The 24,064-nt window shown below is 39.5% G+C and overlaps 3 protein-coding genes across 3 annotated transcripts in view; 2 read left to right on the top strand and 1 right to left on the bottom strand.

Annotated features, from left to right (window-relative positions):
* Positions 1–10,727, top strand: part of LOC140951786 (hemicentin-2-like) — an 11,225-nt gene extending 498 nt beyond the window's left edge. The window contains exons 2-7 of the mRNA XM_073401138.1: positions 540–806; positions 6,049–6,318; positions 6,921–7,187; positions 7,677–7,946; positions 8,751–9,026; positions 10,459–10,727. Of these exons, the coding sequence (XP_073257239.1) occupies positions 540–806; positions 6,049–6,318; positions 6,921–7,187; positions 7,677–7,946; positions 8,751–9,026; positions 10,459–10,727 (1,619 nt within the window). The remainder of the gene's footprint in view (positions 1–539; positions 807–6,048; positions 6,319–6,920; positions 7,188–7,676; positions 7,947–8,750; positions 9,027–10,458) is intronic.
* The window catches only part of LOC140926712 (uncharacterized), a 737,711-nt gene that overhangs the window by 616,307 nt on the left and 97,340 nt on the right, over positions 1–24,064 (bottom strand). The gene's annotated exons all lie outside the window — the stretch shown is intronic.
* On the top strand, positions 10,961–23,338 carry LOC140951661 (basement membrane-specific heparan sulfate proteoglycan core protein-like). Its single transcript, XM_073400960.1, has 13 exons — positions 10,961–10,966; positions 11,077–11,401; positions 11,820–12,128; positions 12,552–12,812; positions 13,127–13,328; positions 14,196–14,488; positions 17,980–18,243; positions 18,933–19,665; positions 20,104–20,150; positions 20,746–20,821; positions 21,164–21,213; positions 21,842–21,925; positions 22,170–23,338. Exons 1-10 carry the CDS (start codon positions 10,961–10,963, stop codon positions 20,778–20,780), a joined length of 2,475 nt encoding a protein of 824 aa, XP_073257061.1. The 3' UTR covers positions 20,781–20,821; positions 21,164–21,213; positions 21,842–21,925; positions 22,170–23,338.

Genomic DNA, 24,064 nt, shown 5'->3' with positions numbered 1-24,064 from the left:
TTTAGGAAATAAAACGATTTCACTAAATCCTCAAAGCCTTAGCAAACGCAAGCAATTTACGTCGGTTTACGTCGTTTCCACTTAACTTAGTCGCCCTCTTTGTTGTTGTGATTTGCCAGGACGACGAAACAATATAGGATACAGCGTTAAAATGACTTCACACGCCATGGTAATTATTTTGGTTCCACTTTTACCCAAATGTCAACTGCTTGTCACCTTGAGTTTGGAGATTCCGAAGAAAGAAAATGGCGTTGTGTTTTTCGCTTTACATGCCATTGCATTTTATTCTCAGTATCTTCTGATACCAAAGCGCGAAGTCCTTTGATGAGTGAATTCTCATCAGTTTGTTGACCTAAGTATCATCGAATGCATCATCGAATTTTCTCTGTGTGAAATTTCCCATCACTCTCAAACCAAAGATACCCTAACCTCAAACCGTGTCTAAAATCTGCAATTGCCACTAGTTAAGTAATTAAAAGTTTTACGAGTAATAATAGTAACAATAATAATTATATAACAACAAAATCTTGAATCTTCAGTAAAGGATATGCCAAGAATAGAAATCAGGCCAGCACCAAACCTGACAGTGAGCGGTGGAGATACTGTGAATCTAACGTGTGCGGTAATTGCGGGTAATCCAACCCCGACTGTGACCTGGGAACGAGAAGGAAATAAACCGCTGAACAGCAGTAGTGATGGCGTGTTAGTGATAGCTGCTGCCAGTGGTGTCAGTCAAGGAAAGTATATCTGTAGAGCGACGAATATTCTGGGGTCCACTGAGGCAGTCGCCTATCTTATTGTTCAAGGTACAATTATCTGGCAACGCGTTATAAAATGTACGTCACGAAATAGGGAATTTTTAAGATATAACGTCAATGCTTTCTGAAAGCACATCATTTTGTCATTAGAGTTTAGACCTCTCAAATGAAAAATTAATAAAGTTATGCATTTGTTTATTTATTCATTTATAGACCATACAATACCCTAATTGTCTGTAAGATAGAGTGTTTACCGTAACTAGCGACCAGCTCGGCAAGATTCACTAAAGGGTCTCGCGCCTTCTTCCGTAACGTTTACCGCCAATGACCGCCCGTCATGGTAAGCCGGTTCTTCCAGGACGATCTTACTGTAAACGGGGGACTGCAAACAATCTTATCAATTCTATTAATCATTTAAGAGTGTGTCCATGAGAGAACCAGGCAGGAGGTGATAATGCTCAAATCACGGATTTCGCTCAAACTTGGCACAATTGATGGGTGTGGTGAGATATTAACCTCGACAAAAAATAAGGTCGCAATATTGAATTTCCTGGGATTTACAGGGACCCCCCCTAAAAACGACAAAATCTACTCATTTTTGCATAATTAATTAGCTGACTTTGGTTTGGCTGTTCAACAAGAAGAAAAGACAACTTCAAATCTAATCAACTTTATCATCTTCTATGTTTATCAAACTTAATGCTCAGTAATTTATTTTTACTGTCTAATTCGATCTCTTCCTATTATTTAGCCTAAAGTAAGGACATCTTCTCACTGTTTTGACCAAACCCTAAATTTAAGGTATTTTAGTGGCTAACATCTCCCATGAGCAACAACCTATGTACTTAATTCTCACATATTCTTTGAAAGACATCTTTAAGGTTATCAAATCAATCATAAAATATTTGGGCAATCTCATAGTTTATCAATAATGACGTATTATGTACATCTGACTTGACGCTTATTTGTCATTTGACCAAAATTGGAAGAAACGTAACATTCGTTTTTTTAAACAAAAATAGCACAAAGTTGGCGAGAAGTCACAAATCAGATGTGTCATTATCGATACTAATAGCGGACTTGTTAGAACGTGTCACCTGAGGCATGGTTTTATGGACGTTTGGATGGATATTTTATGGAACGCTTGAGTAAACACAAGGAGCAAAAGAGTTAGTTCAAAACTTCGATCGGTCCAACTTGTGGGTGAAACAAGACCCAACAAGGATAAAAGATAGTGAATAAATGGTACATACACGTCTCTCAGGTGCTTTAGTCCAGATTTGCTGCTCCAGTTTCGTCTGGTCCTTTGTGGCGTTACTTCGTGACGAGGTAATGAAATCGAAACATCTTGAAACATTGCAGAATTAAATGTGTCGGCTTTTCACCGAACATTCGAAGTCTTTGAAATAAGTTGTAGTCAGAAAGAACAAAATCATTCTCAAAGGACAAGAAGGATCACTGACAATCCGTCTATATCTACAGAAAACAACCACCTGCTCGAACACCCTCCATCTTTGACTTTAGACTCTGCCAAAAAGATAGAATCTGTGACGCCGGACTACCGGACTCCGGAATGCGGAATACGCTATCTATTGTTTGTACGCGCCAATATCCTGTTATAACTGGTTTGTTGAAAATAGGTTGTGAAAGTCGTGTTACTTGAAATTTTGAGTTTATTCGATGTTGACATTAATTACCATAATAATAAGGGTCCATAATAGCCCTTTTTGTAGTCAGACAGTGCCGTGCAATTTTCAGACAATTAATGACTTGCCACTGGGTATAATTACTTACTTAGTTGTATTTTAATCCTCGTAGTCTTACAACTATACAGGTTGGTAACTGTATCTGGGTATATTATTGACTACAAAAATATAAGGCCAAATAATATAATATTTGGCTATAAGGAAGGTGTAAAAGAACAGTTTCTTGAACACAGACTAATACACTATATTCACTTCTCATTTAAGCTGTCATTTGCGGATTCATACAGTAGATTAAGTTCTCTTGACGGACACTCTCGTATATAGCGAATAGCTCTACTTACGACCGCCATCACAAAATCCCGTTTCAACTCCCACACAAACTCTGGATTTTTACATTCCCGTAGGCGGCCGCGGACACTTAAAGGGTTTACCGGCGAATTAGATGTTAGCTTTGATTTAAAGCTCTCCTAAGCAGACACTCGAAAAAAATCTTATCCGCCCCTGAATGTTTTTTTTTTTTTTTTCACATTATGTCCACAGTCATATGGCTTTTTGTCACTGTTATGAATCATTCTTATATATCCGTTTCAGAGTTACCGTTTTTTCACATACTCATCCGGTTACACATGAAAATACAAACTGACTTGTATGCTTTTACCTAAATTTCAACAAGGCAAGAACATCAGCGTAACCATGCACTAAAAAACGGTTTTTTGCTATTACCAGTGTTAATTTGTAGCTTGGAGGAGCTTCCGTAAGCGGCCATCTAACCTTTACACCACTTTTAAAGTGGCTGAATTCCACTTGCATAACTATGTTGCATATGAGATTCATTCTTGTAAGCGGCCAGATCCAGTTAAGGACACCTTTTTCTCGTCCCGAGGGCGCCCTCGTACGAGAGCTTCCACTGTATTACAATTTTAGGATTTCTCTTACATTTTAACAAATTTTCGCTTAACGAGGCACAGTCGAACCTACGTGCGACCACCCAACTTAAGTGACCACTTCACAATAAGCGGTCACTTATTCAACACACCAAATATATTATCAAGTCAAAGCGCTTGTAGTTGGAACCTCCTGTAAACGAACACATCCACATCCAGTAAGCGACCGCGACCACTTTTTACGATGACAATCTGATTGAGAATTTTCCATGATGCAATGGTCTGATCTCTGCGTTCCCTGTATGTCCTAAGCTACTCGGAGTATAAGAGGAACTTTAGAAACAAATTAGGTTTATCTATAGTATATTGTAACTTAAAAATTGCATCTAGTACATTCACTGCAAAAAGTAGATGTGTCCGCACTTTTCCTCGTTAAAGACCTCCTGCAGTTGGACTCTCGTAAAACCCAAATTTTCCTTGGGCAACCCCATGGGCATTATTTACTGGGTTTCTTCCGACCACGCACGGACCGGAACATCAAATGTCGGTAACTTAATTGTTGTGTCTGTCCATAATTCAACATCTGCCTGCCTCAGCACGGCACACTGCTGGGCACTAAACTGGTTTTGGTGCCCAAGAGTACACAAAAAGGCCCTTCCGAGATCGATGTCTAGGACGAGAAAATTGACCTTACGTGGGCAGGGTGAGAAATTTGAAATCGAAGTACAGTTGAACTATCTCTCGGAGGGAATGTGGGAAGGGTGTTAAACATATGGAAGCGGTTTTTTGAGAAAAATATCTAACTCAATGTGAAAGTGTGGTGTATTTTGAATTCTACTTGGGAACATTAGTGCCACAGTTAGGCTTTATAAGACCCCCAAAAGACCGTGCGAGATGTTTATGACAGTCAAATCTGGTGCCAGCAGGGTAGGGCATTTGTACGCAATTTGGACACTCCCCCGGGGAGAAGGGACTCCAGTATGAAAAAAAAATGGAATTCTTGTCGCAAGCCAATCTGGACGTGTCTCACGCTTTATTTGTCTCTTTGAACTGGTCTGCACCAACATCCGGCTTCACTTCGCTGCTATTTCACGTGCAACTAAAATAGAAAAAAATAGTTCTTTCCAAAACACGAAGACAAAGCGACTTCTATCTCCGAGTTTGAGAAGACATGGGATCATTTATAATCATGGTCTGAATAAAGTTGCCAATAGATTTGGAATTCTAAATTATTTATCAGCATACAATAACAATAAAATAATCTCAGAGAATGTCGGAAAGTCATTTTGTTCACTGAACTCTGGCTCCTGGCTCCTGGCTCCTGACTCCCGATACGATATTTCCGTATGGTGGCAACCGCTGCTAAAAATTGCGGGCTCCATTTAATGTCAAAGATGTCGGACGTTTGCAACATTTTTGAGCTACAACAGTGGCAGAAATAATTCTTTCAATGGGTTAAGAATCGGCTTTCTACCTTTCGTATTGTTTTGTCCTAAAACAACTTGATTTAGATTTTGGTGAGTAAACTGATGGCTAAGGAATTTTAGTCGTACAGCGAGATCACGACGCTGAACTACGCTGAACTGGACATCGAAGGTGGCATGAAGAACAAATCAAAGCGGGCACAAACTAGCAGTTGAGACATCTAAGAGATACGTATATGGATTTGATTGATCGTTTATATTGTTTTTAGGGCGAAATTGTTAAAGTAAGTAGAACTGTGAATTAAATCTTTGTATGTTGTTTTTACTTGAAAAGATCGCGTATATAGCTATCAAAAATCATCGTTAGCGCTTCTTGCACAACCTTTTTTTTACGATTTTACCCTTATTAATGCTAAATCATTGTCTGATTGGTTTTTTTTGTTCGATTTCTCCTCATTCAAAGGCAAACACACGAATATTGTGAGGGCCTGAATTTTGATGAAATATGCAAAAGTCGTTCAGTCACATGAACAGTTTATGTCAACACATGGAAGAAAGTGAATTGCCCAAACTTTTTATGATCTTTTTCTCAACTTAAGTGATGGCTTTAACTACTCGTGCAAAAGTTATAAAGATAAGCGGTTGCACATTAGAGATATTTGGGAATAAAATACCCTAATTTTACGTCTACTCAAAACTTGGAAATGATGACCCAACTTAAGGGGGCTAAGAGGGGGGAAATCGAATCGGCGACTTTAAACAGTTTATTGTGCTTAAAGTCTTATGATGTCAGATTATCTCTCAGTGCATTTAAGTTCCAGGTGGCTTTTCTGTTTGTTGCACTGGCATCGTAAAGTTAGCTAATTAATTATGCATAAACGGGCAAAATGGCGATTTTTACAGGGGGAGCCCGGATCTCCCGGGGAATTCAATATTTTGACCTGACATTCTGTCACATAAGCTAACTCCTGATACCTAACATTTGTGCCAAGTTTGAGCGAAATCGGTGATTTGAGCATTATCACCCCCTGCCTGGTTCTGCCTGGTTTTCTCATGGACACACTCTTAATCTAATTAAAGGCGCCCTTGGTAGCAACTTTCAGTCTCAGTTATGATGAATTGATGTGGCTAAGCGTTCAAAGGCTAGTGTCTCAAGTACAGAAGTAAAAACACAATGTAGAAAGCAGTGCATAACGCTACTTCTGGCTTATGCTTTCATGGGCCATAGCCCAAGTTTCTGCGCCAATGCAATAAAGCACATTTCTTTAATACACAGGTGAGCCAAAGATAATAGTGAGCCCTTCCAGTCCCGTATCAGTTAAAGCTGGCAGCTTTGTCTCTCTAGAATGTGTAGCAGAGGGAAAACCCACCCCAGATGTTCAGTGGGAAACTCAGCTTAAATCTCACTCCAGCCTTCAGCTGGGGGAACGTGGCCGTGGTGTCTCAAAACTGGTAATTGAGACCGTGGGTCTAGAAGATGAGGGCAATTACACCTGTCAGGCTCAAAACATCGTAGGGAAGACCCAGGAAACTGTTCAGTTGATAGGTAAGTTCGTAGTGAGACCAGTTGTAATACAGGTTATTGTTGAAGTTTGTAAGTTGCTTTGCCAAGTTAGAGCTGGATATAACAAAAGGGCATCGGACGGTAGATGGAATTGCCCACTAGAGGACAAGAAAATTTATGTGGCTTGGTTATTAATACAGGCGCTATGATATCTTCATGCTGATATTTTTGTGGAAAAGTTGTGTGGAAAACTTTGTTATAATGACGAAGTTACCTTAACTCAGCATGTCATTTGCCTGAGAACGTTTCTGGTTTTTCTGACTAGAATGATGTTCTGGTGGGTAATACCGGTGTGTCCTTTTTCCACCGTTCTGAATGAAATACCTAAAAAAGACCTAATATTTGCAGCTGTGCTATGCTTAATTATCAGCCCAGCAGCCTGACCGCCTCTACCCCCCACTGAATCATTACAGGCTCATTTTTAGCCCCGCTCGGATGAGAAGCGATGAAGTGTACGAGGGTACGAGAAGCCCTGATATGCATATGGTTACCAGCCTCAGGGCTGAAAAATCACCCACCTTAAACTAATCTTAGCTGTCCTAACAGTTAACTCTGAAATCACTCTTTTTACTTTCATCTGTTAGTAAAGGTGATGCCAAAAATAGAAATCATACCAGCGAGAAAGCTGACAGTCACAGGTGGAGAGAGTGTAACATTCAGATGCGTAGTGAAGGCGGGCAACCCGCCTCCATCGGTGGTCTGGGAAAGGGAGCAAAATAAACCGCTGAACAGCAGTGACAACGGCGTCTTAGTGATCTCTCGCGCGTCCGGTGACAGTGGAGGCACATATATTTGTAAGGCGACAAATATCCTGGGGTCAACTGAAGCAGCGGCTTTGCTTATTGTTCAAGGTAAATTTTAATCTAACACAAGGCAAGGGCAACTACTCTACAAATACCTATCTTGTTTCTGACAACCCTTTTCAAGAACCACCACCCAAAACATCCAAAACTCTTCTTGTGTGTTCGTTTCTTTAAGTCACTTTTTCTTGTCCGTCTTTTATTACTATGAATTCCTGAAGACAAACTTCTCGAGGAAAGTAATGGCCAGTTGTCGTTTTTAGCCAGATCCTTATCTTTACTTCACTTACAACAGCACGAGTAAGCAATGTCTACATTACCCAAGGAGAAATTGAAACAATACTTATAATTAAGAGTTTTAAGGGGACAAACAACGAATATCTTGACCAGTGCTGAAATGGCGAGACTTTTCATCAAGAAAGTATCTCGTTTCTTCCTTTTTGAAACCTGTATTCATGTGCCAATGATAAAGCTTATTTTATGGCATCTTGAAGGTAGTGACTGCACAATTTCGGTATGGTTTGCTTAATTGTTACGCAGGTGAACCCCACTTGATAGTAAACCCTTCCAGTCCAGTCTCCGTGACAGGTGGAAGCTCGGTCACGCTGGAATGTACAGCTGCAGGGAGCCCTCCTCCAGTAGTCCAATGGATTATTGAAGGGCATCCTCGGTCTAATCTGCAAATAAGGGAAACCAATCGTGGGGTGTTGAAGTTGGTTATTGAAAATGTCAGACCGGAAGACCAGGGGAACTTTACCTGCCAGGCAGAGAATATTGTAGGATTGACTCAGGAAAGTGTGCAGTTAACAGGTATATTCCTTATGCAGTGTAATGGCAGCAAGGTACTGAGAAATTAAGGACTCGTTAAATGTCCTTCTCAGACATTCCAAAAGTAAACGATCGTAAACAAATCATTTCCTCTTTTGCTTTCCACCATATCATGAACCTGGAACTGGTTATCATAGAATAACAAGGTTTTATTCGTTTTTCTTAGGTTTTCTTGCGAAATTGCAACCAGTGTTTCCGCATTTTTGTTAATCTTATCATCCAATGTTGACATTAAAGATTCCTTATTGTCGAGGAGTGTCTGTGTCTAGCCTGACAAAACAGCTGACATTTCGAGACGCCATCAACGGAGAATACGTCTAAGGAACGAGCGCAGAAGTTTCATACTAATGATGTTTCACTACCCAGATCTGGAAAGTGCCAACCAAAATCACTACCCAGGTCAGAGTAGTAAAACGTCATTAGTATAAAATTTCTTCACTCGTTCATCAGACGTCATTTCCAGGAAAACCATTGGTGGCGTGGCGAGATGTCGGCAGTTTTTTCATGCTAAGCTGTGTCAGGATGTCGGTCATTTTACATTAATTTAGCGGAACTTTTGGTATTATCCTTGCTTTAATTAAAGGAAGCTTTAATTTTAGGCCAAACTTGTTCACAAAGAGGATTGTATGACATGATATTTTAAGCATGTGGCGTATGTGTGGAAACTTTTTCACACTTATTCAGCTTAGAACAAAACTAATGAGTGATAGAAAAGTTGAAGTAAATTTATGTTTTGTTTTTCTCCATTGACGATTTATGACCTGAGGTTATTGTGATTCCCTCTAGTAACTGTTCCACTAGAACCACCAGAGATCCTCTCAAATTCTGTTTTACGAACTGTCATCGAAGGAGAAGACGTGGAGTTTCGGTGCAATGCATCCGGCTTACCAGCTCCGACCATTGTCCGGGAAAGACTGGGTTCTAATTTACCCAATGACGCCCTTGATAGAGATGGAATACTGATGATCCCGTCTGTCGGTGCAGAAGATGCTGGGACGTACTCCTGTAAAGCAGTTAATAGTGAAGGGCAGGACAGTTTAAGTGTCAAGTTGGAAGTGATAGGTACGATTAAGGAAAAAAATTGAACCCAAGAAAAGAGAGGATAAAGTTTCTCGAATCCAGGCTAATCAAAATTTATTACTGAGAAAAATCACATTTAGAATCCAAGTTAGAGACATTCAAAGGTTTCAAAGGTTTTATTTCTTGTAGCTCAACAGTAAGATACCTCTCCCACAAATTTCAACGTAAAACAAATTTTAACGTCAATTACCATTGATCGTGTATCATTTCGTAGAGGCATATAATTGAGTTACACATTTTATCCTGGCGAAGTTCAACAATGCCGCCAACTGGAGGTGTAAAGGCGATTTCTTTATGTACCACTTTGACCAATAAGGCATCCTGTTTCTGAGCCTTCCATAAAAATGGTTCCTTCTTCATATGCTTTAATGTGAAGAAGCGCTTTGATTAATAACTAAGGGACTTTCCCTCACTTTTACTTGGTAACTGTTCAAACTATACGATTTTTCAAAAAAGCCCTTTTTAAATAAGAAATGGCACATGTCTTACCTGTTTCTGTACTACAAACTGTCAAATACAGTAAAATTTCCCTTAGGCAGACACCATCGGCAAGCAAAAACGTAATTTCATTGGGAGCTGGTCGGTAACAAATCATGCTTTTGTAGTGAAGTTCCTAATGGGAAGATTTGTTAAGGTGGCCGTAAGTGAAGCTATCCGCTTGAGGCATATCGTATGTCCGTCAAAAGATAAAAGAGCTTAGACTGCTACTACCCTGTTATACACCTCTCCCATTATATCTTTTCAACGTAATTATTACAATCAACGATTCCAAGTAACGCTGTTTTTTGAACTCGAGGTTCTTTAACATTTTCCAAAGGTTTCGAAAACAATGAAAAATTGGAACACCACCTTTAGGAACTTTTAGGAGAAAAGACAAATTTAAAAAGGTAGCCATGTGGTTGAATATTCCAGACTGAAATTTGTGTTTCCCTTCTTGCCCAAACTTGATTAATCTTTGAGACAAGTTTCAAGCTTTCGAGGCCTGTTTTGGGAATGGAACGAGTTTGTGAAATAGATTCCTGCTTTTACATTAACTTTAAGGCAACAACTGAAGGATCAAGGAGACAAAATATAGTGATTTGTTTTAAGTTGTCATACCAAGCCTCGAACCCCTTTTATTGTGGGCGCGATCCATTCAACCAAAATTCCAACCGGTTCGACCGGGAAAAGTGGTCCACCTCAAAAGGTGGACCCGTTTATTCGAAACTTTTCCGGTTGGACCGAACCGATCCATTGAGTTTTGGACCCAAATTTCCGGAAATTTTGGTTGAATGGATCGCGCCCTATGTCTTCTCACCGGGGCAGAATTCTGGATTTTTTTACCTTAAAACTCGCAAATAGTGAACCGACCTATGTCTACATTTAAGTGATAAACAACCCGACCCGTTCCTTTTTTCTTTCTTTTTTTAACCAGTGCCTCCTCTAATCGACGTGACTCCCTCCAAGATCTCCGTCAATCAAGGATCCTCCTTTAACATCTTTTGCATTGTTAAGCCATCACTTGCAATCACGTGGTCAAAACTCAATGGTAGTTTCCCAAACGGCATCGTGAGGGACAAGGGGACCTTAAAAGTCAGTGAGGCGAAACTGAAACATGCAGGAACATACCGCTGTTATGGTAATAATTCAGCGGGCTCCAGTGAAGGCTTTGCAAGCGTCGTTGTGTATGGTAGGAGCCTTTAGGGGCCGTTAATTAAAAAATATATATATCGCAGTATATAAAAGGTTTATACCTCAAGAGTTAAGGTAATAAAAGTTTTAATTGTAAAAACACAAATTAAAAAAAGGCCTTTCATCCCTTCTTCTTCTCTCTCAATGACTCCCATTTATCGAATTTTTTTTCCCTTTTATTTAGAAGGAAACATTCTATGTTGTACTATAAATTCTATATTGTACTACAAATGAGGCTTTTTGTGATGGCAGTGAAAGTGTCTTTGAAATATACGTTCCAGTCTTGTTGCTCTTTGCATATCGATTATGTTGATTACTTATCAACTTATGTTTGGGAAATCAGTGCTGATCAACAAGCTAGTCAATTTTCAATTTCATCCCATGTTCAATTTGTCCTGGCTTTTTGACTGACTTTCGTTCTGATATCTCAGCTGCACCAAAAGTGGTGGCCTGGCCTAGATCTTTTGAAGCCGCGCATAAATCCAATGTTACATTTCACTGCAACGCGACTGGCATACCCGACCCGGTGATCTCCTGGTCAAAAGAGGGGCGCGACATTCCCGTACGACACTCAGCTGGTGTCTTGAGTCTTACAGGAGTTATCAGTGACGATAATGGTCGATACATCTGCACAGCAAAAAATGCTGCTGGAACTTCTACAACATCTATAGAACTCACTGTCGAAGGTTTGTTAGAGCTTCGCTTTGAAGAAAAAGAAGTCACTTTCTGTTCATCTCGATCCCCTTTTTATGCTCATTTCCCCTTATCATGCCTAAGTTCATTGGTCTGGTTGACGACCCCATATTCTCAAAGTACAGTGCTTAATTATATCATAACCAAAAATTAATGTCCATAAATCTTTTTCAAATGTCGAGCCAATTCATTGCACTGTAATTATATTATGCTATACCCTTGAGTTTATCCAACTGTTATTGTTATCATTATTATTATTATTGTTGTTGTTGTTGTTGTTGTTGTTGCTGCTGTAATTATTACTATTGTTATCTTTATCGTTTTTGTCATTGTATCAGTATCATAATCATTATCATTATCACTATCATTAAATCATTCGTATGAGTAGCCATGTAATCATATCCTTTTTAGATCTACCCAGTGTGGTTATAACAGGTGGAACCTCCGTCAAAACAGTTTCAGTAGGAAAGAATTTGACTCTAGAATGCATCGCGAATGGAACTCCACAACCAGAAATACAATGGACCCGCGTCGATGGTCTGTTGCCCGAGGGACTCATTTCAAAAGGAGGACAGCTGATTTTCCCGCACGCTCGGCTTGCCTATGGTGGTGTATATAGGTGCGAAGTCACTAACAGAGTGGGCTCTGTGCAATCTGAACTAGCCATCTTTGTGCAAGGTTGGAGTTTATTGTTTGTTCTTTTCTGCTGTTACCTTTCACGTTTACTGGTCTGCAAAAGAAATTAAAGCTAATGCAAGTAAAGCTAAAAAACGCTTGAAATATTTGACCGTCAATTGCAAAAACATTCACATTTGTGGGGAATAGGAATGGTTCACTGGTTTGTCAACCGAGTTGATAAGCCACGATAATAAGACAGGATAAAATAGCGAAAGCTGGCGATTGCGTGTCCTCGTGTCAGACCAAGTGAGGAAGGCGTGAAAACATAAGCCTGCTTTAAATCTTACTGCGTAAACCAAAATGACCTTATCCGATTGGATTTTTTGGCACTACCCCCCAACCACCCCAACCCTACGGTTACAACTAATATCCATCTGCAAAGATCATGCAGTTTTATTGACGATGTTACTATTAAACATTTTGTTATTAACTCGAATGGCAAGACTGTACTCTATTGACCCTTAGAGGCCCCCAAGGTTATGGTTACTCCACAGAAGTCACGTGTGAAAACTGGTGAGACCGTGCAATTCACTTGCATCACTAGCGGCTCCCCGTCCCCAGACCTAACATGGCGGAAAGTTAACGGATCGCTTCCAGTCAGCAGTACAGTGCAAAGAGGAGTTCTAAAGATTGCTAATGTGACTCAAAAGGATGCTGGGAGTTACAATTGTGAAGCCAAAAATGTTGAAGGATCGGCTAATAGAAGTGGAATTTTAGAAATTAAAGGTAAGGTATTGAAGGGTAGGCTCTTTGGAAGTAATTTTACTTTAACCTCTCTCCTTGTTTCATGTCTTGATTTTGACGAGTTTTGGTGCAAAACTTTTCCAGTGCCTTTCCTCCTATACATTTTACCTGATGCAATTCCAAAGCGAAAAGCTACGAATGTTCTTGCGGTCATGATGAGGGTTAGTTTGGGGAGTTTCTGCTAAGTACACTTCGCGTCAATGACAAGAAGACACCTCTGTTATGATATTTACTCTAACCATAACGTAATGGTCACCAACCATTTGTATCACTACCTTTTCTATATCTCTTCTTAGTGACCGTTCCACGATTTACACAGGAACCTCTGTCCTACCTCAGTGTACAGACATTAACAGACGAGCCACTTAATTTCACGGTTGAAACTGTGTTCATACCGGAGATGGCGGATGGGCTGATTCTGTACAACGATCAGCTAACAAATGGCTCTGTTGGAGACTTCATTTCATTTGGAATGTCAGACAGATTTGCTGAATTTAGGTAATGGGGTTGTATTCACAAACAGGGACGAAGAGCATCCTTCTTGATCCCCGCCCGTAGTCCTGTGAGGCTTAGCTATAGCAGGAGTCTGCCCTCGCAAGCTATTTTTTCCATAAAGCCTTTGGTTACACACAAATCTTTTTTTCGAGGTCGTTTGAAAACTAATGCAAAAAAAGGATCCGAACTTATTTTGTTTCTGTAAAACCCTGAAACAGCAAGGTAACCAAACTATCGTTTTACTAACCAAGTCTATCATATTCCACCTTGGCTGCAGTCGTATTGCATACATTTAGCCAAGCCTTAAAACGGAGCTTCCATTTAATACAACACTTTAAGTTCTCGTTGGGGGGTGCATCATACACTCTGACTGTTCCAGTGACTTATTCCAAGAACTGCACCATGTCATATGTATCAACATACTTAGCACGAGCACACCATTATAAGATGGGGTAGTTTACTTGTAGATTGTGTGTTAGTTGGACTTATAATCCTATGGTCAATTTTTACAAGTGTAATATAAACGTGTAGCCATTTTCCGTGGGTACAGATTGAAGAAAAAGGACTCCGCTTCAGCGCAAGCTTCTCACATATACTCTGGGCTCCGTTCTCCCAGTCTAACAAAGTATACTTGAATATCTCCTCCCTGGTGAAGCTGAGCCGGCACATTAGAGAGTATCTTACGATGTTTTTTTTTTCAAAATGGGCTATATCCACGTTGTAGTGGCTGTGCATGTCGTCTTGATCTTAATCTAACTGTGATGCACATGTTATAATCCAGTTTTATCCTTGGTTGATATATTTTTTCTTTTTGGGGGGTATGGTAACGTAAGAAAAGAGTCTGAAACAAACTAAATAATCCGTATTTAGATTCAACCTTGGCTTTGAGCCTGCAATCATTCGAAGCCGGCAACCATTGAGCCTGTATGAGTGGCACAGAGTCGTCTTATCACGTAACAGGAAGGAAGGAAATCTCACCGTAGATGGGGAGCCACCTGTAACAGGAATTTCTAAGGGGAGTAGTACAGGTCTGAATTTGAATCAGGATTTGCACGTGGGAGGAGTCTTTGACTTCTTATCAATAAGCTCTTTGGCGGGATTCAAGTCAGGATTTATTGGCTGTTTAAGCTACTTGGCTATCGACGGGAAAGTTGTAAATTTTGGTAAGAATAATATATAGATTTAGCCAGGGCTAAAAGCGAAGCTCCTATTAACTCGAATTAAACAATAAACTTGCAATTGTATTTTACAAATCAGTTAACTTTAGAGCACATTCATGTAACTTTTGAGGGAAAGCTAAGTGATTTTAGAGAAAAATAATTTGCAAACAGTCCAAGCTAAGAGTGAACTTAATGTTACATCGAATTGATAGCCTTATATGTACACCCAAAAAATAGCAATCATCTTTGATCACATTCAAGAGCCATAAAAATGTCTCTTGATCACAGTAGATTAGTATAAGTAATAGTATGATTTGTAGTGATATTTGGCATAAATACCACGAGTGATATTTCAAAACTGTTATATGTAATTTCACGAGCCCTTAGGCGAGTGAAATTTGAGACAATTTTGAAATATCTCGAGTGGTATTTATACCAAATATCACGTACAAAATATGCTATTATTTGCTTATACTACTACCCACAAAAGGTTTGTAATTTTCACATGTAGGTATTTCAAATTAAGCTGAAATACCACTGCTCTAAGCCAGTCAAATTGCAGAAATTTCTGATGTAGTAGTATAAGGCCTGGAAAACAAATTCTCGGAGAACAAATCAGGCCCAATTTTCTGCTTTCGACAAGTTTACAATTTATTTTACAAAATCTTGCTAACAAGTCTGGGGACGTGTAAACCAACCTTTTATACTTTTATACATCATCTGAGGTGAAACAGTACCATGAGGCACTGTTTTTGATCATACAGACCTCGGACAGATCACAATTTTGCAATACAAATTGTACTCATTCAACATTCAGGTCGATCGAGGCACACGTGGGTCGAAAGCGTTAAAAAAATTTCTAAAATCACCTATACGGCTTGCCGGTTCTCACTTTTGACAGGCGCCAAAGTCGACTGTTTAAATCAAGATTAATAGAGTTATACGCTTTAACATGATAAAAAATTTATAATGTTTATGTCTTTATTTAACGGTTTTATAACTACAGTATGTGTAATCTTCAAAAGCGTTTGATACACGCGGCATTTTGACTACTCCTGCAAGCGATGTTCGTGAGCGACTGAAAACAAACGGCACAGCGATTAAAATTGCAAAGAGACTACTAACAATCAATAAAAGGATAATAATTCGGTGAAACATATACAGAGACAACAATTTTCATTCACGAAGACAAGTAAAAAGTGTCTCTTAAAATCCTTGTTTATGTTTTAAGCCTGCTTCCGTTTGCTTTTTTCAAAGATGAACTCGAGGCAGGAAAATTTAAATGGCTCAAAGCTTTCTTTTACAGCCATAATTATAACTAAATATTCTTTGGAACGTTTTCTTTCTATTTGCAGTGAGAAAATGTCTAAAGGCTTTTTAAAGTTCTATAAGCTTATGATCAAACCTGATACTCGGTCAGATCGATCATTGTCTCAAATCTTACAAACGTGCATAAACTAAATAGCCGCATAAACTACGCCTGACTTCATTAAATTAGATATAAAAAACAAACATCAAATACAATAATTACTCAGCCTTACCATTCTAGATGCTCTGAAAACTATCAAGTAAGGCCAGAATCGCTTCAGACTTTTCAACCCTCTTACGCATCAAGCAAGGTGAAAAACGAAAACGATGCCATCCGAAATCGGAACTCCGACTTTGACAAGCGACGTATTTCTCAACCAAAAACCCAATAAACAAACTAGCTATGAATAACAGAAGACTCTTGGTAGCAGAAGAATTTCATTTTGTACATTCAGCGGAGAAAGACAGTTAAAAACATCACAAGTTGACACAAAATTCTGTCAGTTTCAGCTGTCAAAGTAAACAAGTTTCAAGATGCTGCATAAATTTTCCGCATGAACTCACCTGTCAAATTTTGACCAATCAAAGCATAAAAATTGGACGTAGAGCGTGACCAACGCGTGACCTTGGTGAGAAAAGTCCAAAGCAACTGGCATGTCATCCCTGCCCTTAAAAACTGGCTGAATTTTAGCTTCCGAGGTCCGTTTGAAATCAAAATTTTAATTGTGCGACACATATAAAACAAAACATATTTCATATGAATTAAAAAAAATCAAACTTGAACCTGCGATCATTTGAAAACTAGTAACTTGTCAGCGGATAACTCCAAAAAGATACTCGACCTCGATGGGTCGACACCTGAGCTCGCGATACGGTCAGGTGATACTGGTCAGCGAATACCCTGTTTTGACAGCTGTTGATCACAACATTGATGTACAATATGTATGCAATATCAGTCTTCCTGTGCTACCAAACTAGCTAGAAAGTGTTGAACATTGAACATTGGTTTTCCTGTGGTGCGGACGGACGTGCGGGCGGGCTGGGGCGGTGTACGGTCACGTGATTTCCAAATTTTCTCGGATGGGTAGATTTACTTACCCATGGTGCTCCGCAGGCGCGCTTCGCGCGCCAGAGCTCCGCTATAATTGTTTCTTTTACATTCCATTACAAAAATGGTTGGTATCAAAAATAGGGACCTTAAAAACAGGAACACAGGTACATGTATTGTCTCCTTTGATTATTTTGAGAAATTTTCGTACGGACAAAACGAATGGTAGTTGGATAAAGGTTTTCAAAGTTTAAAATTTCTGGAAACTAGTTTTCGAGGAGATTTGACTGATTTGAATTTTGCACAGGAGTCGAAGAAACAAACAGAGTGTCCGAAGGGGAGAGTAAGGGTGCTTTTTTGACAAGGGGAAAACAATTCATACAAATTCTTCAATTCGGTTTTACCTTGAAAGTCTGCTTTTGGTTTCTGTTCTGAAGGTAAATTGTCTTTAGCAACTGATTGGACCAAAACCACCATTTCTTTCTGTTACCGACGCAACACTAAAGTTCTGGAAACTAAGCCTTTTATTTGAACTCTTTGAACTGTCTATACGCTAATTTTTTTATGCATAACCTTTACAAAGGGAAAATGATTCACCATGGTCTAATTGACATTAGTAGATTGAGTCATGTCTATAGAACATGAGCATGTTTCTTTCTGTTTCTTCGACTTCTAAAGGAGCCAGCTCTTATTGAAAGTGTATGCGCTTGTCAAGGGCAGTATTGAATAACTTGAATGAGAATAGGGCCTGTTTCACGTGGAAGCTATTTTTGGAGCCTTTCGGTGTTGCTTAATTACCAAATTTTATAATTAGATTTTATCTTCTTCCTTCTCTTGCCAAAACACAATACTTAAATGGATTTTGTCACAAGGATATTATTGTTTTATGTCAACTTTGTGCTGAAGTCATTACTTAGGGTCTTGACCTATACACAAAATGCTTCTGTAAAATAATGAAGAAGGTTTCAAAGAAATTCCACCACGGAACGATAACCATGATGATTTGTTACATGATTTGTGAAAAAAAAGGGAAAACTATTTTTGGAATTCAATTGATACGCAGACACTTCATAGGTTTTTAAAAAATAGAAAATAGCGTGACATAACCCTTTAAATACCTCTTGAAAAAAAATTTCAGGTGACCCTATTAAAAGCGTGGGTTTGGATGATTGTGAAGTCTGTCAAACAAGGCCTTGCAAGAACGGCGGCACGTGCACAGAGGTCGCTGGAGACTGGGGATTTATTTGTACTTGCAGGCCTGGTTACTCAGGAAGGACCTGTGATGACGCTGGTAACAAGTGTTCACCTGGCGTTTGCAATGAGGGGCGTTGTGAAAATATCGGCAATGATGGTTTTAGATGCATCTGTCCTGCTGGTTACTCTGGGGAGAGGTGTGAGGAAGGTTTGTTGTTGACCAAAAGGCCCTGAGTCCTTTACGATCTGATGTCAAAACATGAGCTTTGGTATAATTCCAATTTTTTTCCTGTTTGAATAGGATGCATGAAATACTTTTTAACTGGTTTGCATCAGTTGGTATGGGCGAAAGACCGTACTTTATTGTTTGATTCACTGGACGAAAACATGGATTTTCAGCCGCCCTCCCCCTGTTTTTGGTATGCAAATGACATTTACCATCCTTGCCCCATATTTACTTCTCCAGTTTTTACAAATTTCCTATATATTTGCAAGGATCATGTTGGTGCAAATTCCTTTTTTTGTTCAGTGATTTATATGTTAAAAGTGCTGGATCGAGGGAGGAGGGAGCTCGGGGATGATAGCTTGCCAGCGCCTCATTTTAAGGTCATTTTCGATAGTGCCCCCCCTCCCTATTTGAAGGGTTTGAATAGGCAGCGCCCCCAGTTACCTGAAGGTCTGGTTATAGTCGCTGCTACTTGAAATACCAGACCGAAGAATGTCGCTATAAAACGCCTCTGTCACTTTAGCAGCCCCAGGGTGAGGTGTATGATAGAAAGCAGGTGAAGAGTACTTAGTTAAAGTAACGTCTCTTGGACTTTTCTGGTGGTTTTTTGGGGTTTTTTATGTCATTTGGTGTTCTAAAAAGGAAACTGATGACAGTATTCATCTCTGTAGGAAGGCCAATAGACACTCCCATGTTCGAGGGCAACTCATACATGTCATTACCAGGAATCGAAGGCGCAGTTCTGCAACTAAGGTTCTCCATCAGATTCCTCGCACTTAAATCAGGCAATATGCTTCTACTGTACAATGGTCAGGCGATATTCCCTGGTCGCGGTGACTTCATTTCCCTTGCCATTAACGGAGGGCGAGTTGAGTTCAGGTTCAATATGGGAAGTGGTACTGGTATTTTACGCAGCGCCAGAAACATTTCCGTAGGTTTCTGGCACACTGTAATAATAGAAAGACAACTGAGAGACAGCTTGCTGGTTCTGGATGACGATCCCCCAGTGAAAGGCTCCTCCCCGTGTTGTTCACGTGGATTAAATCTTTTGTTAGACTTGTTCATAGGCGGAGTGAAAAACTTCACGACATTCCACACTAGTAAAGTTGGCGTTAGCTCCGGTCTCTTTGGTTGTATATCCGAACTATCAGTAGATGGTAGGGAAATAAACCTGCTCAAGTCCAATCTTGACATGCGCGGTATCAAACAATGCACAGAATGCCTTTTGCCTTGTGAATTAAAACCATGTGTCAATAATGCCACTTGCATCCCGGTTGGAAAAACGGGATTTTTCTGTTCCTGTGCTCCTGGATATACTGGACAAAAGTGTGAGTTTACACTAGCCGATCCTTTGAAGAGTAACACATGTGTAAATGGCGGAGTTGAATTATCGTCATCTGACAGGTTACTTATTTATTTATTTATTTTTTATTTTCCCAAACATAAGAAAAATGCGCTCCACTACAGTCAACCCGAAGCTTGTTTTAATGAGGTGTAGCTGTTAATTCCCTCCGGTGTCTCTGCTATTGACAAGTTCGGCCAGTCTGTCCAATATTTTCTGCGTTAGGGTTGATACTATAGTCAATCTAAATATAAATAGTAATATATTTGTAAAGAAATTTCTTCTCGGAACTCAAATGACGATCTCTCGCGATTAAGGACAGTAATTCGTTGGAGGGTGTCCGAAATAAAGGGAGTTGACTATATTTACTACAATGGACAGAAAGTCTTTGAATACTTAGAATACGAACGATACTTAATTTTAAGACGTGATAAAAGCAGTTCGCAAACCTAGAGAGCTTCAGAAATTCTGAGCCTAAAAGTTGATTTACTGTGTTACAGGTTATGCAACTGCCCGCTCGGATATGGAGGCAGAAGGTGTAATAGAAGTAAGTACTTTCAGAAGTTTTGCCTTATGAAATAGCTTCCTAATGCGTCGGATATATTTTCATATCTGTCAGTAACTGATGTTGTCGCATTATAAACTTTTCAATGTAACGGATCTTAAGGCACATCAGCATGGGTAAAGTGTTTCTTACTATACCCCGGAAGCCACACTTGGGAAGTCTTGGTGGCCTTTTAAAACCGGAAGGGGAACTACCGGTGGTGCAAATGGTAAGAGTAAACGCCTTCCACTGATAGCTTGCATGAGGCAACGTATAGTTGAGTCGATTCCAGTGACTGTGGCTGATTGGCTGTTTCGTTGTAGCTGTCCAGTTTAGAAAAAAAGCCTTGTTCAGTGGTGACAGTTTCTTGGAATTCCCATCATCAACCATGCGAGGACCGAGGTGAGGTTTTTTCTTTGGTGTTCAGTGAACCTTCTGGGATAACATTTCTCAGCATCAGGAGAGTTTTACGACTGCCTTAATAGAAAATGAGCGCCCAAGTTATTGCCATCCTGGTATTTTATAGCCGAAATACCTTATAATCCACTGTGCAATGTTTACGGCCTTGAGCATGCATGCGTCCATTTTTTTTTTACAGATCGACAACACCTGACTATATGTCACCTGAGATAAAAACAGAAGCTCAAAATGGTGTAATCCTATGGCAAGGAGAGGTAAAAAAGAGTGTTGTAATGAGTTCGGCCGACAGAGATTGTTTATAACTCATGCCTGATAATCCGATGACCAGAAATCAGACCAGACATCTATCTACTTTGCCACATTCAGTTCTGAGCTTTTTCTTAGTTATTAAAAGATTGTAAGAACGAAACCTTTTTTCTAAAACACTTTCGTATCTCTTTGCCAACACGTTCGTGTATATTTCACACACACATGCCCGTTGCATTACGAACAGTTCTCTTGACCTGTAAGGCATCAAGCAACAAATAGATACCTCATGTTCTCACCTGGATCAATTCGGTGTCCAAATGAAAAGTTTTTCTTCTTGCTCCTTCCAGAGAAGAGACCACTTTGCAATCGGATTAAGAGACGGATTTCTGGAGTTCAGGTAAATAGTTTAAGGACTCTTGACAGCCCATTCTTTGCTTTCAGAGTAAAAACACCCACAGATGTACGTGACCACCTAAAATGCCAAAAGGTATGGGTGGCTAATGGGCGCTGGTCTCAAATGAGACTCTGACGTATCCGAATGTCGCTAAAATTGCCTCTGAAATATGTAATACACTAAAAAACATAGACAATATACACGTATTAAAAGAATATATTTCGCTACATCAATGTACTGATGGATCACATAACTCACTTAACATCCGGGGGCGATAAAATAATAGGGAGTCTAACCAAAAGCGTTTTTGAGTGACGCACGTCAACCGAGGCTAAAAAATTGTATTGCTTTGCGTCTTTGCGTCTTTTTTCTCATATTGATGATCTTGCGGAGAATTTGGGCAAAAACACTGCCTAAAAGTAGTTAACTATGAAATTGAGTGAAGCACATCCTCGGTTAAATTTGATACACATTAATCCTGGATCACTGATCTACATAAAAAAAATAAGGGAACGGGCCCCCGGGCCCCTCCCCGCATCCGCTACTGCAAATAACCAGGAACTAAATATATCGGCCCCTACCCTGAGAATACTTTAAAATCATGTTAGCAAATCAGTTACGTCTTTCGTAGATTTGAACTCGGCTCTGGGCCCGCTGTACTACAATCTCTGTCTCCAGTCAACGACAGCCAGTGGCACTCCATCAAGGTTTACAGGTAACAAACTTTTTCAACTACAATCTTGAAATAATAGTTCCTAGATCTCCGTATTCTAGATGCGTTACATTTGAGGAACAAGGAAGGGCCCGAGAATAAACCCCCCGACTGTCAACCATGAAAAAAATTTTAATCAATTATTGATTTCGGCTTCTATATAATATGAAGCAGCACTGACTGCGTGATGTCATCCCTCCGATATTTTAATTATTAGACTAGTGACGTTTGTCGTTTAATTTTGTAGGAGTTTCAGTGAGGGTTCCCTTAAAGTTGATAATCATGAGCACGTAAATGGCACCTCGGCTGAGGGAAGCAAAGGGCTGAATATTAACCAAGGTCACAGCATATTTATGGGTAAGTGCATTGTATATCCTTATCTTATCAGTCATCCCTACGATCAGAATGGGCAGTCCGTAATATTGGGATTTCATATATTTGAACTGCGGGAAGAAAAACCAAATGCAGACAAGATCATCAATACACAACTCAGTTGTAAAAAGAAAGCCTGAATGCCCGTATTCGACCCCTGACCTCTACGATACCGGTGCAGTGCTCTTACCTATTAAGCTAGCAAGCAGACTAGGTGTGAATGGTCCTTTAGTATTATCTAAAAGTCTACCTCCTTTATCAGTGTTCAGGATGTTTAATAATGTGGAAGATTTTTTTTTTCATATGAACAGGAGATAATTCGAACTATAGCCTATATTATCTTAATGTTTTTTCCTCTTATTTCCAATAGGAGGGGGTGAAAATATCGCAAAAATGACACATGGAAAGTTTAATACTGGTTTTAGGGGCTGTATAAAGAATACATTTTTCAAGGACAGAGGCATGGACCTCCAGGGTGATGCTATTCGCGGTTGGAATGTCCTACCGTGCGACAGCGATGAGGCAGAGCCATGAAAAGGCATTCTGGAGAAACTGGTTGCCGTGCGAAAGGAGCATTAAGCTCCAGAGGCCACACAGCTCTTAACCAAACAATCGTTTATCGTACTTCCACATTGGAATACTTAATAAATAGCGCGTTTTTGTTGCGTGGTTACACTTTAAATTAAAGTTAAGCAACTGTTGACGGTAAGGAAGAGAAGAGAAATGTGGAACTGTGCGAACAAGAGTATTAAAAAAGAATTGGTTCTTCGCAAAAAAGTAGAGAATAACCTGGACAGTTATTGTCCTTTTTTACCAAACGAAATCATCCAGATAACCAGTCTCGCTTTGGAGCTGATCTGTTGAAATCAGCCACTGTTGTTTTCCCCTAGGCTTCGACTGTTTAAAAAGCGTTTCTTGATGTCAAATACTGTTGTCCTAAAATGCATCTTATTATACTGGACCTGCGCTTAAACCTTCCATTTTTAGAGCTAATCGAGTGTATGGACAAAAACAGAAACTGTTTCTGCTTCAGCACACCCTCATGTACATTTCACTGATTTCATGTATAGGGACGTCTCGTGAGTTCATGATTTAAGGGTAGATAACGTCTGTCTCCAAACACCGAGGCCGAAAAAATATTACCTGCCATTTTAGAGCTCTGTTTTAGACTGTACAAAGATACAATAGGGTTATCATTGGCTTAGGGGAGGGGTAGGTGGGCAGTTTCCCAGAAACGTATAATGATCCACATAGGGATTTTCGCTTTTGATATTTATATTTGCTCTTTGTTGTCAAAAATTTATTTTACCTCAATTGTTTATTATATTTACACCTTTTGTACATATATTTTTTTCGTCTTTTTTTTCTTGGCATATATGTGTTAGTTTGACAAAAAAAGAAACGTCGCCTTTCAAGAACTTGTTGAAGATAACTTAAGTTAATTCGCTAGTAAGTTAATATATCGAAAAAAATAAAAATAAAACTGGAAAAACTAGTTGTGTTGCATAGTGTTACTTTCCTCCAATGTTATAATTATGCTACGTTTACCAACGAGACGTGTCACAACAATGTTATCACTTCCACTCGCTACTTTAGAAATGCGAAAGGAACTAGGATCAAAATATAACCCGCAATTGTTTCTGGGTGAGGTGACTGGCACAAAAAGCTGAGATTTGATGGGTGTTGTAATGCCTACAAAATTGTAATGGTTGATTTGAAAAAAAATATATACTAAACCGTAGTCGTATAGTCTCTACACTTTCGTAACCG

The sequence above is a fragment of the Porites lutea genome, chromosome 1 (assembly GCF_958299795.1).
Source record: "Porites lutea chromosome 1, jaPorLute2.1, whole genome shotgun sequence".
NCBI classification, from domain to species: Eukaryota; Metazoa; Cnidaria; class Anthozoa; order Scleractinia; family Poritidae; genus Porites; species Porites lutea.
The sequence above is the reverse complement of the archived record's forward strand: the minus strand, read 5'-3'. Positions and strand labels throughout refer to the sequence as shown.